This window comes from Mastomys coucha, unplaced genomic scaffold, assembly GCF_008632895.1.
Source record: "Mastomys coucha isolate ucsf_1 unplaced genomic scaffold, UCSF_Mcou_1 pScaffold5, whole genome shotgun sequence".
In the NCBI taxonomy this organism is placed as follows: Eukaryota; Metazoa; Chordata; class Mammalia; order Rodentia; family Muridae; genus Mastomys; species Mastomys coucha.
In genome coordinates this window covers 24,368,693-24,381,631 of record NW_022196911.1, presented here as the reverse complement: position 1 = coordinate 24,381,631, position 12,939 = coordinate 24,368,693, and the positions used below count along the sequence as shown (strand labels likewise).

The following is a 12,939-nucleotide window of genomic DNA, read 5'->3' as shown; positions in this document are numbered from 1 at the left end:
CTCAGAAATCCACCTGCCTCTGCCTCCTAAGTGCTGGGATTAAAGGTGTGTGCCACCACTGCCTGGCAGGATTTTTTTTTTTTTAATGTGCATGTGTCTATATGAATGTATGCCACATTTGTGCTGGTCTGTGGAGACCAGAAGAGAGCTCTGGACTTCCTGGAAGTGGAGTTACAAGCATTGTGAGCTGCTTGCTGTGGGTACAGGGTACTGAACCTGAGTTTTCTGCAAGAGCAGCATCAACTCTAACCATGAAGCCATCTCTCTAGCCTCCACCCTATTTTTGAGACAAGGTCTCTCCATATAGCCCTAGCTGTCCAGGATCTTGCTATGTAAACCAGTCTGGTTTTAAACTCAGAGCTCTACCTGCCTCTCCAAGAATTGGTGGTGTTTAGCACCACACCAATGGTAACCTCTAATTTATGATTTATGATCATGTTTATGTCTATATAAATGGAATCACACAAAATTTGTCTTGAGATCAGCAAGGACTCAGCATCCTGGATGACTTAGAATTTGATGTGTAGACCAGGCTGGCCTCAAACACGCAGTGACCCTCTTGCTGCAGACTCCCAACTACTTGGATTACAGGCTTGCATCAATGACCATTTCTGTTTTATTGGTTTTAGAGATTGAACCCTGGGTTTTGTGCAGGTGCTATATCCTATATATACTGAGCTATATCTTAGCCTCAATAAATACCCTTTATTCCGTTTTCTTTGTTTTTTGAAACAGGCTTTCTATATGTAGCTCTGGCTATCTTGGAACTCACTCTGTTTCAGGCTGGCCTTGAACTCAGAAATCCACTTGCCTTTGCCTCCTACGTCCTGGGATTAAAGGCATGTACCACCAATCGCCTGGTTGTCAGCTGTTATTGATGTTACGGAGCTGTTCAGACCTGGCCCATGTGAACACTCTAGTGTTCAATCTGAGACCAGATTGATGGCAAAGTCTATAGGATATATGGGCACCCAGGGAATGAGCCTGGGCCTCATCACCATCATAAGCTCCTACCTCTATTTGATCTCTGTAGCATTTCCCAGTTCCCTGGGGCTCCCTCCTCAGTCCTCTGTTAAGAAAGCTGGACAGGTTGGGCATGGTGACACATGCCTTTAATCCCAGCACTCAAGAGGCAGAAGCAGATCTGTGAGTTAAAGGTTAGCCTGGTCTACAAAACAAACAAACAAACAAACAAACAAACAAACAAATCTGAAAGAAAGCTAGACTTTGTCCTTAGCCATATTATCTCATGTATTTGAGATAAGCAGGGTTGGGCCTAATTAGTTCTTAGATAGGAGAAAGCTAGGCCTCCATTCACCCTGCTCTGTATTCAAACAACGATTGCCTTATTGACAGCACCATCTGGGAGAGGAAGGATCCTTTCTTTCAGATATATAGATATCACCAGGCCTCGGGCACTGTCCTGTCCCTACCAGGATAATTTCCTGCTTAATTTTTTTTTTTTTTTTTTTTTTTTATCTTACCCAGCAATGATGGTGCACGCCTTTAATTCCAGCGTTCAGGAGGCAGAGGCAGGCAGATCTCTCAGTTTAAGGCTGTCCTAGCCTACAGAGCCAGTTCCAGGATAGCAAAGGCTACATAGAGAAGCCCTGTCTTGAAAAGCAAAACCAAACCAAAAATAAATAAATACACTTGATCTTAGCCAAAAGACTGAGAATCAATAAAAATAAATAAATAAATAAATAAGAAAACTTTTATAGACTTAATTTTACTTTTTTGTATATGAATGTTTGCCCAAATGTATGTATGTGCACCACGTGCATATGCATGTCTGTCTGGTGCCTACAGATGCCAGAAGAGGGTGTCAGACCCCCTGGAATTACAGACAGTAGTGAGACACCATGAGGGCCCGGAGAACCAAACACAGGGCCTCTGCAACAGCAGCTCTCTAACAAAGTTTTTGAGATTGTATTTCTTCCTTCCTTCCCTTCCCTTCCCTTTCCTACCTCAGAGCCTCCCATATGCTCCTCCCCACTCTCCCTCACATCATGGCCTCTTCTTTTCACTAACTGTTATTGTGCACAATTGTGTACACACATATATATTCCTAAATCTGACCTGTTCAGCCATATCCTACTACTTATGTTTCAGGGCTGACCATCTGGCATGGTCTTCACCCACTCCGACATATCCACTGGTGTCACCCTCATTCAACAACCAGGGCTCTTACCTACTATGCCATCTCTCCAGCCTGAGAGATACTTTCTTTAAAAAGGTAGATGGCATTCCTAAGGATGAAGCCGATGATGCCCTCCAGCCTCTACATGTACACACCCCAAACCCCGTGCACACATGCATTAAGAGGTTGGGGAAAGGCGTTGGAGAGATGGTTTTTGTAGTTAAGAGAATTTGCTGCTCTTGTAGAGGACTGGGGCTTGATTTCAGCACCCACACACTGGCTACAACTCCAGTTCCAGTACTCATACCTCCAGCTCAAAGTGATCCAGTGTAATATTTTGGCTTCCTTGGACCACACACACACACACATGCAAAACATTCATATATGTACATGTAAAGTAAAAATGAATTGGGGGCTGGAGGGATAATTCAGCAATTATAAGAGCACTGGCTGCTCTTTAAGACCCATGTCAGTTCCCAGCATCAACATGGCAGCTCACAACCATCTGTCCCAGGGGCTCCAACTGCTTCTTTAAGTCTTTGCCAGCAGGTACACTCCTCTTGTCCCTGTTTTTATTTATTTATTTATTTTTGTTTAGTGATGGGGCTCATATATAAAGCAAGCCTGGCTATCCTTAAATTAGCCCTAAAACCATCTTTTTTTTTTTTTAAAGATTTACTTATTTATTATATGTAAGTACACCGTAGCTGTACTTCAAACACCTCAGAAGAGAACATCAGATCTCATTATAGATGGTTATGAGCCATCATGTGGTTGCTGGGATTTGAACTCAGGACTTTCGGAAGAGTAGTCAGTGCTCTTAACCACTGAGCCATCTCTCCAGCTCCCCCCACCCCCTTTTTTCTTCGGTTTTTCGAGACAGGGTTTCTCTGTATAGCCCTGGCTGTCCTGGAACTCTCTCTGTAGACCAGGCTGGCCTCAAACTCAGAAATCCGCCTGCCTCTGCCTCCCAAGTGCTGGGATTAAAGGCGTGTGCCACCATTGCCTGGCACTATAACCATCTTTAGACTAGAGTTCTAAGCCTTCTGTCTCTCATACTATAACCCCATCCTTTCTTTTAAAATTTTTATTATAATTTTTTTCTTTTTTAACTTTATGTTTGGGGCTAGGCATAGTGTGACACATCTTTAATCCCAGCACTAGGAAGGCTGGTGGATCTCTTAGTTTGAGGCCAACCTGGTCAACAAAGCAAGTTCTAAGACAATCAGAGTTATGTAGAGACCCTGTCTCAAACAGAAAACAAAAATTCAAAAAACTCACCGGGCAGTGATGGTTCATGCCTTTAATCCCAGCACTTGGGAGGCAGAGGCAGGTGGATTTCTAAGTTCAAGGCCAGCCTGGTCTACAAAAGTGAGGACAACCTGTAGGAGTCACTACTCTCTCTCTCTCTCTCTCTTTCTCTCTCTCTCTCTCTCTCTCCATTGTGCGGGTTCCAGAGATCAAACTAAAGTTGTCAAGAGTGGTAGCAAGTACCTTTACCCACTGAGCCATTTTGCTGGCCCCAAATCCCCATTTTTGAAAGGCAGTTTCACGGGTACTCAATTGTTAGGTCGCACATAGCCAGGTCTCTTCTGGGAAAGCAAGGCAGTGCCAGAGTTCCATGTGGGACCTAAGGCAGGCAGCTTCTTCCTGTGAACAGACCCCTGCTCCTAAGTCAGTCCTTTAGGCCTCCTTGCATTGGGGCAGATGCTGCACCATGCCATATATTAAGTATGTACCCAGGATTCCTGATACACTCAGAGGCAGAGATACTCAGAATATACTCAGAACACCAGTGATGTGCAGTACTGCAAAATAAATTTATTTGAAGATAAACTGTCTTTTATAAAATGTCAGAGGCAATTTGAGATCTTAGACTTGTCTTGTAAAAAGATTGAACTTCAAGTAGCACAATTTTGTGTCTGTTTTTAATCTGGAACATTCTCTATGAAACAGCCAATTGTTTACACAACACACTTGATATCTGACTCCAGCACCAGTGGACCCAAAGCTGTCAGCTCTGGGGCTACAGGCTTGACTCAGGAGAACTCTCTTCAGGCCACTGAGGCATCTAGCTCAGGTCCCAGCATCCTAGCACATTTCCCTCCCCTGGCACATTCCAAAATCACAAGATCACAAACCAACATTGACCCTCAGCCAAGCGTGGAACAGAACTTATGAGCGATGGTGCACAGGGCAGACTTTCCTGATATCCACCTGGCAGGCCTGGCTATCCAGAAGGCCTGAACTTCAGCCTTCCCAGGGCCCTACCTAGCTGCCAAGCAGCTGGGAAGAGGGAGGAGAAAGGAGGCGCTAGGGCGTGACAGCTCTTGCCCTCACCAGCTACGTAATGATCCTGGCAATGGCTTGAAGGGAGGGGAAGTCATCGTCCCGGGCAGCGTGAAGTGCCTGGTGGCTGCTGACGTCACCGTGTGCCAGTACCTGCTGGCAGGTGGGGCACACAGAGCAGTCCAGGCCCAACTGTTGGGTGCTGGTCTGCCACACATTCTTCTTGTTCTTCTTAGATTTGGAGCTGGATTGAGGCTTCTCACGACTGCAGAAGTCAGTGTGTGCAGACAGCAGCTCCTGCTGTTTGGCTGTGTCTGGCAGGAGCGCCAGCAGCTCACTGAAGATCTTCTGGAAGTTCTCTCCAAGCAGGTCTCTGCAGCTCTTGTAGTACTGAGCCGCAGAGATCATTCCCTGCCACCCAGAGAAGCACAGCCAGTCATTTTCACTCTGGGTAAGGGAGGCCAGCCTCCCACACGCTCCCACCTCACCTGTCTGAACTCTCCTGAATGGCTTTTAAACTTGCTGAAGCAGGCCTCATCGCTTTGCAGAAAGTCCTTGATAGACTGGATGAGCTGTAGGTTTCTTTCCCGGAAATTCTCAGGAACTAAGTAGGCTCGTGGTGTAGGTGCTAGCCGGGGTCTGAGGTCAGGTGAGAAGGCTTGAGTCTTTAGGATGGCTTAGGTTGCACCCTCCCACTGGCTCCCAATGGCAAAAGGTCAGGCAGCCCACCCCACTTACGTTTTCATGGTGGTGGTGGTGGTGGTGGTGGTGGTGGTGGTGGTGGGACTAGGAACACGGGATGAGGGGGAGCTGGGCAGGAAACTAGAGAAGCCAGGGGGTGGCTTGCTGATGGGAGGCACCAGGCCGGGTGGGGGTGGGGGTGGAGGTGGAGTGCCCTTCAAGAGCACCACAGTGCTGAAGCCTGCGGGGTGACAGAAGAGCTTCAGTGTGAGCCCAACTAGCCCTGTTCCTCTGCATGTCCAGCCCCAGTAGCTGGCCTATTCCCATCTAGTCTCACAGCAGACTCAGGGCCAGAGCTCTGTCTGGTGGGTCCACTATGAGGAGCCCTAAGCAGTACAAAGTACCATAAAGTAGCTAACTGTGGCAGCTCAAGGTAGCACCTGCATCTAGATTGCACTCAGCAGCATAGACGTGTCCTCTAATTGGGAATCTCATGCCCACCACGTGCAGGCTTCCAGCCTTACACTACGACTCCAGCACGTCTCAGAAGCCTAAGGAACCCACTGGCATTAGGCACACATACCTGGGGGAGGAGGCATCCTGGGTGGACAAGGACCTCCGAGCGCTGGAAAGTCTTCCTGTGGTATGGGGCAGGGGAGGGGACCTAGGGGCCTTGGAAGCCCTGGAGGTTCCTTTGGGGTACTCCGTGCCAGGGCTGACCCCTCTGAATGTCCATTAACAATGACGCTTGCTGGCATTTCAGCTTTGCTCAAAGGGTCTTCCAGGACCTGCTCAGCCCCAGAGGGCTTTGGGGTATGATCAGGGGGCAACAGTGGAGATGATGTGGCCCCAGGCTTCTCAGAGCCCACCTTCTTCTTCTTGCCAACCTTGGCTGAACTCTGGTTGGCAGCTGGTGCCAGCAAAGAAGACACAGCCACTGTGGTGGGCACACTCCGCAGCTCCTGCACAGTGAGGCCACCACCATCCTCCTCATCCACTGGGGCTGGGCCACCCTTCCTGCCACCCCTGCTCCCCTTTCCTGCCTTCCGGGGAGGCTGGCTGCCACCAACTGCAGCCTGGGCCCCTGGGGTGGGTGGGTTCCCTTTCTTGCTGCCACCGCTATTCCAAGCTGAGATGAGGCTGGAGGGAGCACTGCTGGGCTTGGGTGCAGAGGAAACCAGGGCAGGGAAGTCCTCTTCCTGGAAAGTGTTCTTGCCCCTGGGAGGACCAGGGTAAGCCAGTGCCAAGCCTACAGAGCCTGGGGCAACCGCTGTACAGCAGGAGGAGGTGGAGGCACAGAGACTGGGGAAGTCTTCATCCTTGAGCTTGGGGTTGGGTGGTGGGAGGGTACTGGGTCCAAGGAGGGAAAAACTGGTTAGAAGCACATCGCCAGGCCTTGGCCAAATCTACCCATCTACCACATACCCCTTCCCAGTTCCCATGCATACTTCGAGGGGGCCACCATGGGGCCTGGGCCTGGGAGGGCTTCTTGGTTTACAGGACCATTTGCTGAGGCTTCCTTGGAGCCTACAGACATAAGATGAGTCCAGGTAAGGCTATGATGGGAGGCTTGGGGAATGTGACATACTGACTAGGAGCGGACAGCTTTTCCCAAGCCCAGGCAAAGCTACCATTAGGTGGGACTGGGTTACCTGAGCCTTCACCCTGAGCCCGGGGCAGACGCCGGTGGCCACGGGTTTCCTCGGGCACCCTGGCTGTTGCTTCCTCTTTCTTGGGCCTGCTGCCCTCCTCCCGGTCCTCAACCCTCTGAGTCTCCTGCTGTTGAGCAGCCACAGAGGCCCTGAGAGCAGCTGCCACTTCTCGGTCTTCTTCTTCCCTGGGATGGAGTAGAGGTGAGGAAAGACCTCAGATAGGCGGTGCCTGAGCTCAGTCTGCAGCCTGGGCACATGCCTGCTTTGCAGGTCCTTCCTGGCACAACTGTGTGCTGCTCCCAGGGCCATTCCTCCCCCCAGATTCTGTTGTCTCTCACTAGCAAGAGGTACAGAAGAAAGAACATTCTACTTGCTGAGCAAACACTGTTGCCACCCTCAGGACCCCAGGAACTCTGGCTGGAGCCCACTGACCTCATGCCTATCCCCAGCTTGACTGCTGGCAGCTGCCACCATGTGGAGGTGGTGCCAAGAGAATGTCAGTGGTATGTAAATCCTCCCACCTCTTGTACCTCCAGCTTCCCCGGCGGTTCTGCTGGGCTCCACGCCCGCTGGCCCGGCCGGCTCGGCCCTGGCGGTTGTATCTGTCCACCTCCTCGTAGTCCTCACCACTGACGACGCCTGTGGTCAGTACACAGCCTGTCACTGTCCCAGGCCAACCAACAGGACAAAAGAACTGCTGCCCAGACAATGCTGAGGCTAGCGCTCCTGTCTGAAAGACAGAGGCTTCCCCACCCCCAGCAGCTTATGATCCACAAGGATAGGCCCAGACACCACAGAATCCAAACCCACTGTGACCTCTAAAAATCAGTACCCAATTGGTATAAGGACAGGGGCCTAAGCCACCTTTGGAGAGATGGGATATGTGGGCTTCAGTGGTAGTCTCCTGAGACAGACGTACCCCAAGGACTCCAGAGCTCACAATACGAAGCACTGGAGAGGGGTGTGAGCAGGCAGGCAAGGAGCGCCCAACTATCACTAAGCTCAGGTGCTTGGAGCAAGGACTGGTGAGGCGACAGGCCAGGTGGGTGATTCCTGTGTCTCAGCTGGGTAGAGGGAGTCTAACTGGGACCTAGGTCTGAAGTCTGGGAAGCAGATACTCACAGAAGGCCCCAGTACCTAAGCCTGGCTGAGCCTATGGCCACCTAGCTCACCCTCACTCCGGCGTGAGTGCCGTGGTGCAAAGCTAAACTGAAGGTCAATCTGACGGTTCTGGCGTGCCTCGGCCCGGCTGCGGCTATGGCAAGCTGTCTTATGAGCCTTGAGGTCGATCTCAGTGCGGAAGGCATGGGTGAACTGCTCTGTGCTGCAACGGCCCTCCTCACACAGGAAGTGCTTCTCCCGGAAGTGCTCACGCAGGTATGCATAATCGCTGGCAGACAGAGTCAGCAGAAGCCAGATCATCTACTGTACAACCAGATAACTCCCAGAAAGGTCCTAGGAGAGAGTCACCTCTACACTCCCTGCAGCATCCCAGGTCCTGCCCACCTACAGTACTCCCTACAGCATCCCAGCCCCGCCTACCTATAGTAGTCCTGGGCCCCGTCGGAGTCACAGAAGTGGCAGAAGTAGTGGTCACGGCGCAGGTGCTTGAGCAGCTCATCATTGTCCAGGTAGCGCTCGTCACAGAACTTACAGAGTGGATGTCCTCGATGGGATGTATCATCAGGGTCACCCTGCATACGGTGTCGAGCCAGGTCCTTGCGTGAGTACCACTTGCGCTCGTAGGTGAAGATCTGCAGAGAACACGGGGCTGGACACAGAGTTGGGGCTCCCAACCTCCTGACTTCGAAGTGGAACATTAGGGATAATGAGCAGACCCTGATAGTACCAGCTCTTCCCTAGAGCCCACCGAAGGCTGGAGGACCCTTATAGCCACTTGGAGGCCCCTCATGCCCATTTACAGCAGCCTAAGGCTCTGTGGGGGCTGGCGGTTTCTGGGTCCCCAGGCTAAGCAGCCCAAGGCTCTGTGGGGCTGGTGGTTTCGGGGCCCCCAGGGCAGGCACACCTTGAGGTGCTTGAGGCACAACTTGCAGCAAAAGAGCTCGTGCTGCTTGCGCATGTGCTGCTCCAAGTCCCCGAAGAGGCTGAAGGGTGGCAGGTGAGGGCACCGTGGGCACTCATGCTGCAGCAGCTGCCTGGGGAGAAACCACAGCCACCCACATGGTTGGCTCTAAGTGCTGTCCAGAGCAGAGTCACATGCCAGGCCCCCACTCAGGGATACGACAACTGTATGTACAAGTCTGTGGTCCTGGCCCTTGGCCATGAGGGGAGGACCTGAGATAATCATACCCTTCCTGGGATTTCCAGACCCTGAGTTAAATATGTTTGCATATTTTGTCCTTCAAAAGGCTAAAACAGCAAAACACCCCCTCATTTCCACTGCCATCTTAGTGGAGAGCCAAGAGCTCCTTACCACATGAGAGGGGACAGAGGTCACCAGCACCATGCATGTACTCCCCCAGCCCTGGATCTGAGGGAGGCAGCTGCAGCCTCTCCAGCTAAGACCCCTCACCTGTACAATGCAAACACCTTTCCATCTGCAAAATAGATGTCATATTTCTTCTCGTGTTGGAGCTGATGGACGGGAATCATGGCAAAGGCAGGGAGTTTCTTCCCAAAGACCACCTGGAGAGACACAGTAGTGAACAAGATCTGACACCCTCTTCTGGTGGGTCTGAAGACAGTTACAATGTACTTACATATAATAATAAATAAATCTTTGGGCTGGAGAGAGCAGGGTTGACCGAAGTGAGCAGAGGTCCTAAAAGTCAATTCCCAACAACCAGATGATGGCTCACAACTATCTGTATAACTACAGCGTGTACTCGTATGCATAAAATACATAAATCTTTAAAAAACAAAAAACAAAAAAACAAAAAAGTATAGAACAGATGTGATGTCCAGGCTTTCCACCAGGAGGCAGTCATGCTTCCTGTAGGCCTGGTATTCACCCACAGCAACACCCTAAAGAAGCACATCGGAGCTCAGTGTAGAACAACTTTCACAGAGTGGTGTGGGTTTAAAGGGCATGCGTTCTAGACAGCAGCTAAAGAAATAGCGAATGGTGCCTAGCACCTGTCAGGTGCATCAACACCTGGCTACCCTGTCCTGAACCACCTTAGCATGTTTTCATAACACCACAGGAGAAAGGGGCTCCTACAAGATTGGTGCCTGGGCCTGGTGACAGGTATGAGCCATAGACATATTGCAGGCACTGGAGAAGGAGCCTTAGAGGGTACACGGAGTGCCCTGAGACAGGATCTGGACATCCAAACCTTCCTCGGCACCCTGCACAGCTCCCTCTTCTCTCCTCAGGTGATGACTTGCAGTGCCAACTCCACAGCGACTCTATCACATCTCTCTGACTCAAGCCCTCGCCCCACTGCCCCACATCCTGCCCTGATCACATGCTTTACTCAGTCCGGAGAGCAGCTGAGCCCTTTCCAATACATCCCTACCTTAGAGAAGCTTACCCTAAGGTCATCAGTTAGGTCAGGCTTAAGCCCAGGAGGCCATTTTGAACCAAAATCTACAAGAGTTTGAGGTAGCTCAGGAGTGACCAGGGAGAATGGGCCCACTCACAATCATAACCTACCCAAGGGAGAGTTCAGCTCCACTTTGACATATTATACTTAAAAATGGCCCACGGCCAACAATCTGCTCCTCTAACTGGCCTTTATCAGGAGCCCAAGGAGGCTGCTCCATGATCCAAGTGCAGTACTCTTAGGGGTGGGAACAGGTCGACAGCGTCTAATAAACCATCCAGTAAGGCTGGGCAAGATCAATTTCCTGTCTTGGGCTCTGTCTAGCTCAAGTACAACTACACCCCAAATATCTTCATTTAGTTTTTTTGATTTTTTTTTTTTTTTTTTTTTTTTTTTTTTTTTTTTGGATTTTCGAAACAGGGTTTCTCTGTGTAGCCCTGGCTGGCCTTCAGCTCAGAAACCCACCTAAGTGCTGGGATTAAAGGCGTATGCCACCACCTCCTGGCCCCGGCTAGTTTTTTTGATCTTAAAAAGATCAGGCAGATGAGTCTCTGTGAGTTTGAGGCCAGCCTAGTAAACAGGGTCCAGGTCAGCCAAGACTACATTGAGAAACCCTGTCTTAAAAAAACCAAAAAAGCAGAAATCCTGCCCCTGCTTCCAGAGTGTCCAAATTACAGGCATGTACTACCACACCAGGCTACTGGTGCCCTCCCAAAAGGCAAACCAATGAAGGTTCCCAGTGGGGGTTCTTTCCATGGGTTGTACTGCCCCTCCACGGGGCAGCTTTCTTGTTCCCAGGAAACCTTTTTTTGGTCCCAAGTATGGCCAGGATGCCCCGAGCTCCATGCTGGTTTCCTTGCCAAGACTTGGGGGTAGGCTCACACCTGGCTATGCTTTCCAGCCATCCCCAAGGTTTCCTCTCCAGTCTAGATCCACAAGGAACTCAGGGGCATGAACCCTGCAGAGTGCCAACAGGACACAGAGCCTGAAAAGTCCTGAGCACAAGCAAACTACAGGGTGGCCACACAGCACCAGACACAGCCAGACCCAACTGCTCCCCCAAGGCCAGCCACACAGCACCAGACACAGCCATACCCGACTTAGCTCCCCAAGGCAGGCATAAGAGCAGTCTGAGGAAACTCCCTCAAGCTGCCAAAAAGCATCTAAGCCCAACAGACGTAGCGGAGGATCAACTTCCTTCCCTAGAGGAAGCTGTGCCAGGGACGCCCCCGTCACTGCCACTAGCTCCAGGGACCTCTCAGCTGTGCACTTGGATCTACTGTGTGGCATCTTGGGCTATCACGGAAGAGGTTCATCTACCTCTGAACACCTTGGTGGGCTGCCAGTGCCAGGGCATACTGAGTAGGGAGTTCTTCTTGCCACCTCTTGTCTTATGATCCATGCCCTAAACATGCAGGCTTGTTGTTCACCCATAAAACATCGCTGAAAACAGCCTTAGATTAAGAGCAGCTGTGCCCAGAGAAGGGTCAGGGAGACAGCACACATCCTGTAAGGAATAAGACCAGAAGCTAAACAAGAGTTCCTTATAAAGCCTGGCTGGTGAGCAGAGGAATGGGATGAGCGTTCGGGAGAAGCAAACCTGCTTTACCTTATGCCACGGATGCTAAGAACCAAGAAACACGATCATCTGACTGCAGGGCAGAGGTCACTGGTCAAGGGGCCACTAAGCCAAGTCTGAATGGGAGTGGAGTGAGGATCTGCCAAGCAGAAACAGAGGCCAGCAGGACCTAGGCCCACCAATCTAATGGAGGTGGCCTAGGCTGCATACACACCTGGGTCAGGCTGAGGGGTGGGGAAGGAAAAGAAGTACAGGACAAAGCTTAGGAAAGGGACCATGGGCAGTGCAGGGCCAAAGACTAGGTATGTTGGGTCTGAAGCTTGTAGGCCTGGAGTGATATAGGCAGAAAGCTGCCTCTCTTCAGGCAGGCAGAGCAGGACTGCCCATCTTGACTGCCTGGATAGGTGCTGGAAGAGCAGGGTGACCAGGAGGCTCCCCAGTGTACCCAGAGTGTACCAGCAGGATCCTCTCCTCTGGGAACATTCCTGTGAGGCTAGGAGGGGACAAAAGAACATGGAAGTGTGGGAGAAATAATCTGCCTGGGCTGTAAGGGAACAAAAAACAAGGAGATAGTGAGGAGCCCTAGGAAAGGGGTCACGGTCTGAGGTAAAAGCTTAGGCCGGATCTGGGTGTGAGGCTGGGCTACTCGGGGGAGCCCTGGGTGGGCTAGGTACCACACAATCCAGAGGTCAGGCAGGGATCCTTCTGAATTGACTGTATAGGAGAAGACTGAGGGGCGGGAAGCTTGCTCAGCTGGTGTCTGTCTCAGGGCCTTGCTACCCCTCACCTCCAACATGTAACATGTGCTCAATAAAGACCAGATAAAAGACAGGTGGAGTATCATGCATCAAAGGGTACAGGGGGCTGGAAAAATGGCTCGTGGCTAAGAGTGCCTCCTTCTCTCCCTGAGAATCTGTGTTTGGTCCATACCACCCACACAGAGGCTTACAACCATCTGCAACTCCAGTTCCAGGGGGATCCAACATCATCTTCTGGAAGAACATGCATACATACACATAAAAGAAAAATGAATCAGCTGGATGTGATGGCACACACCTTTATTTTAGATTTTTTTTTTTTTTTTTTTTTTTT

General features: G+C 50.9%; 1 protein-coding gene across 3 annotated transcripts in view; it reads right to left on the bottom strand.

Annotated features, from left to right (window-relative positions):
• Positions 1-3,941: 3,941 nt before the first annotated feature.
• Positions 3,942-12,939, bottom strand: part of Znf598 (zinc finger protein 598) — a 13,283-nt gene continuing 4,285 nt past the window's right edge. For 2 of the 3 annotated variants that reach the window (XM_031353099.1, XM_031353101.1), the window contains exons 2-12: positions 9,296-9,408; positions 8,789-8,918; positions 8,305-8,516; positions 7,935-8,152; positions 7,284-7,401; positions 6,763-6,947; positions 6,559-6,637; positions 5,694-6,460; positions 5,168-5,351; positions 4,918-5,068; positions 3,942-4,840 (exon numbers count right to left, since the gene is read on the bottom strand). In XM_031353099.1, coding sequence (XP_031208959.1) covers positions 4,484-4,840; positions 4,918-5,068; positions 5,168-5,351; positions 5,694-6,460; positions 6,559-6,637; positions 6,763-6,947; positions 7,284-7,401; positions 7,935-8,152; positions 8,305-8,516; positions 8,789-8,918; positions 9,296-9,408 — 2,514 coding nt within the window. In that variant the 3' untranslated portion in view covers positions 3,942-4,483. The remainder of the gene's footprint in view (positions 4,841-4,917; positions 5,069-5,167; positions 5,352-5,693; positions 6,461-6,558; positions 6,638-6,762; positions 6,948-7,283; positions 7,402-7,934; positions 8,153-8,304; positions 8,517-8,788; positions 8,919-9,295; positions 9,409-12,939) is intronic. The other variant, XM_031353100.1, reaches the window with a different exon arrangement.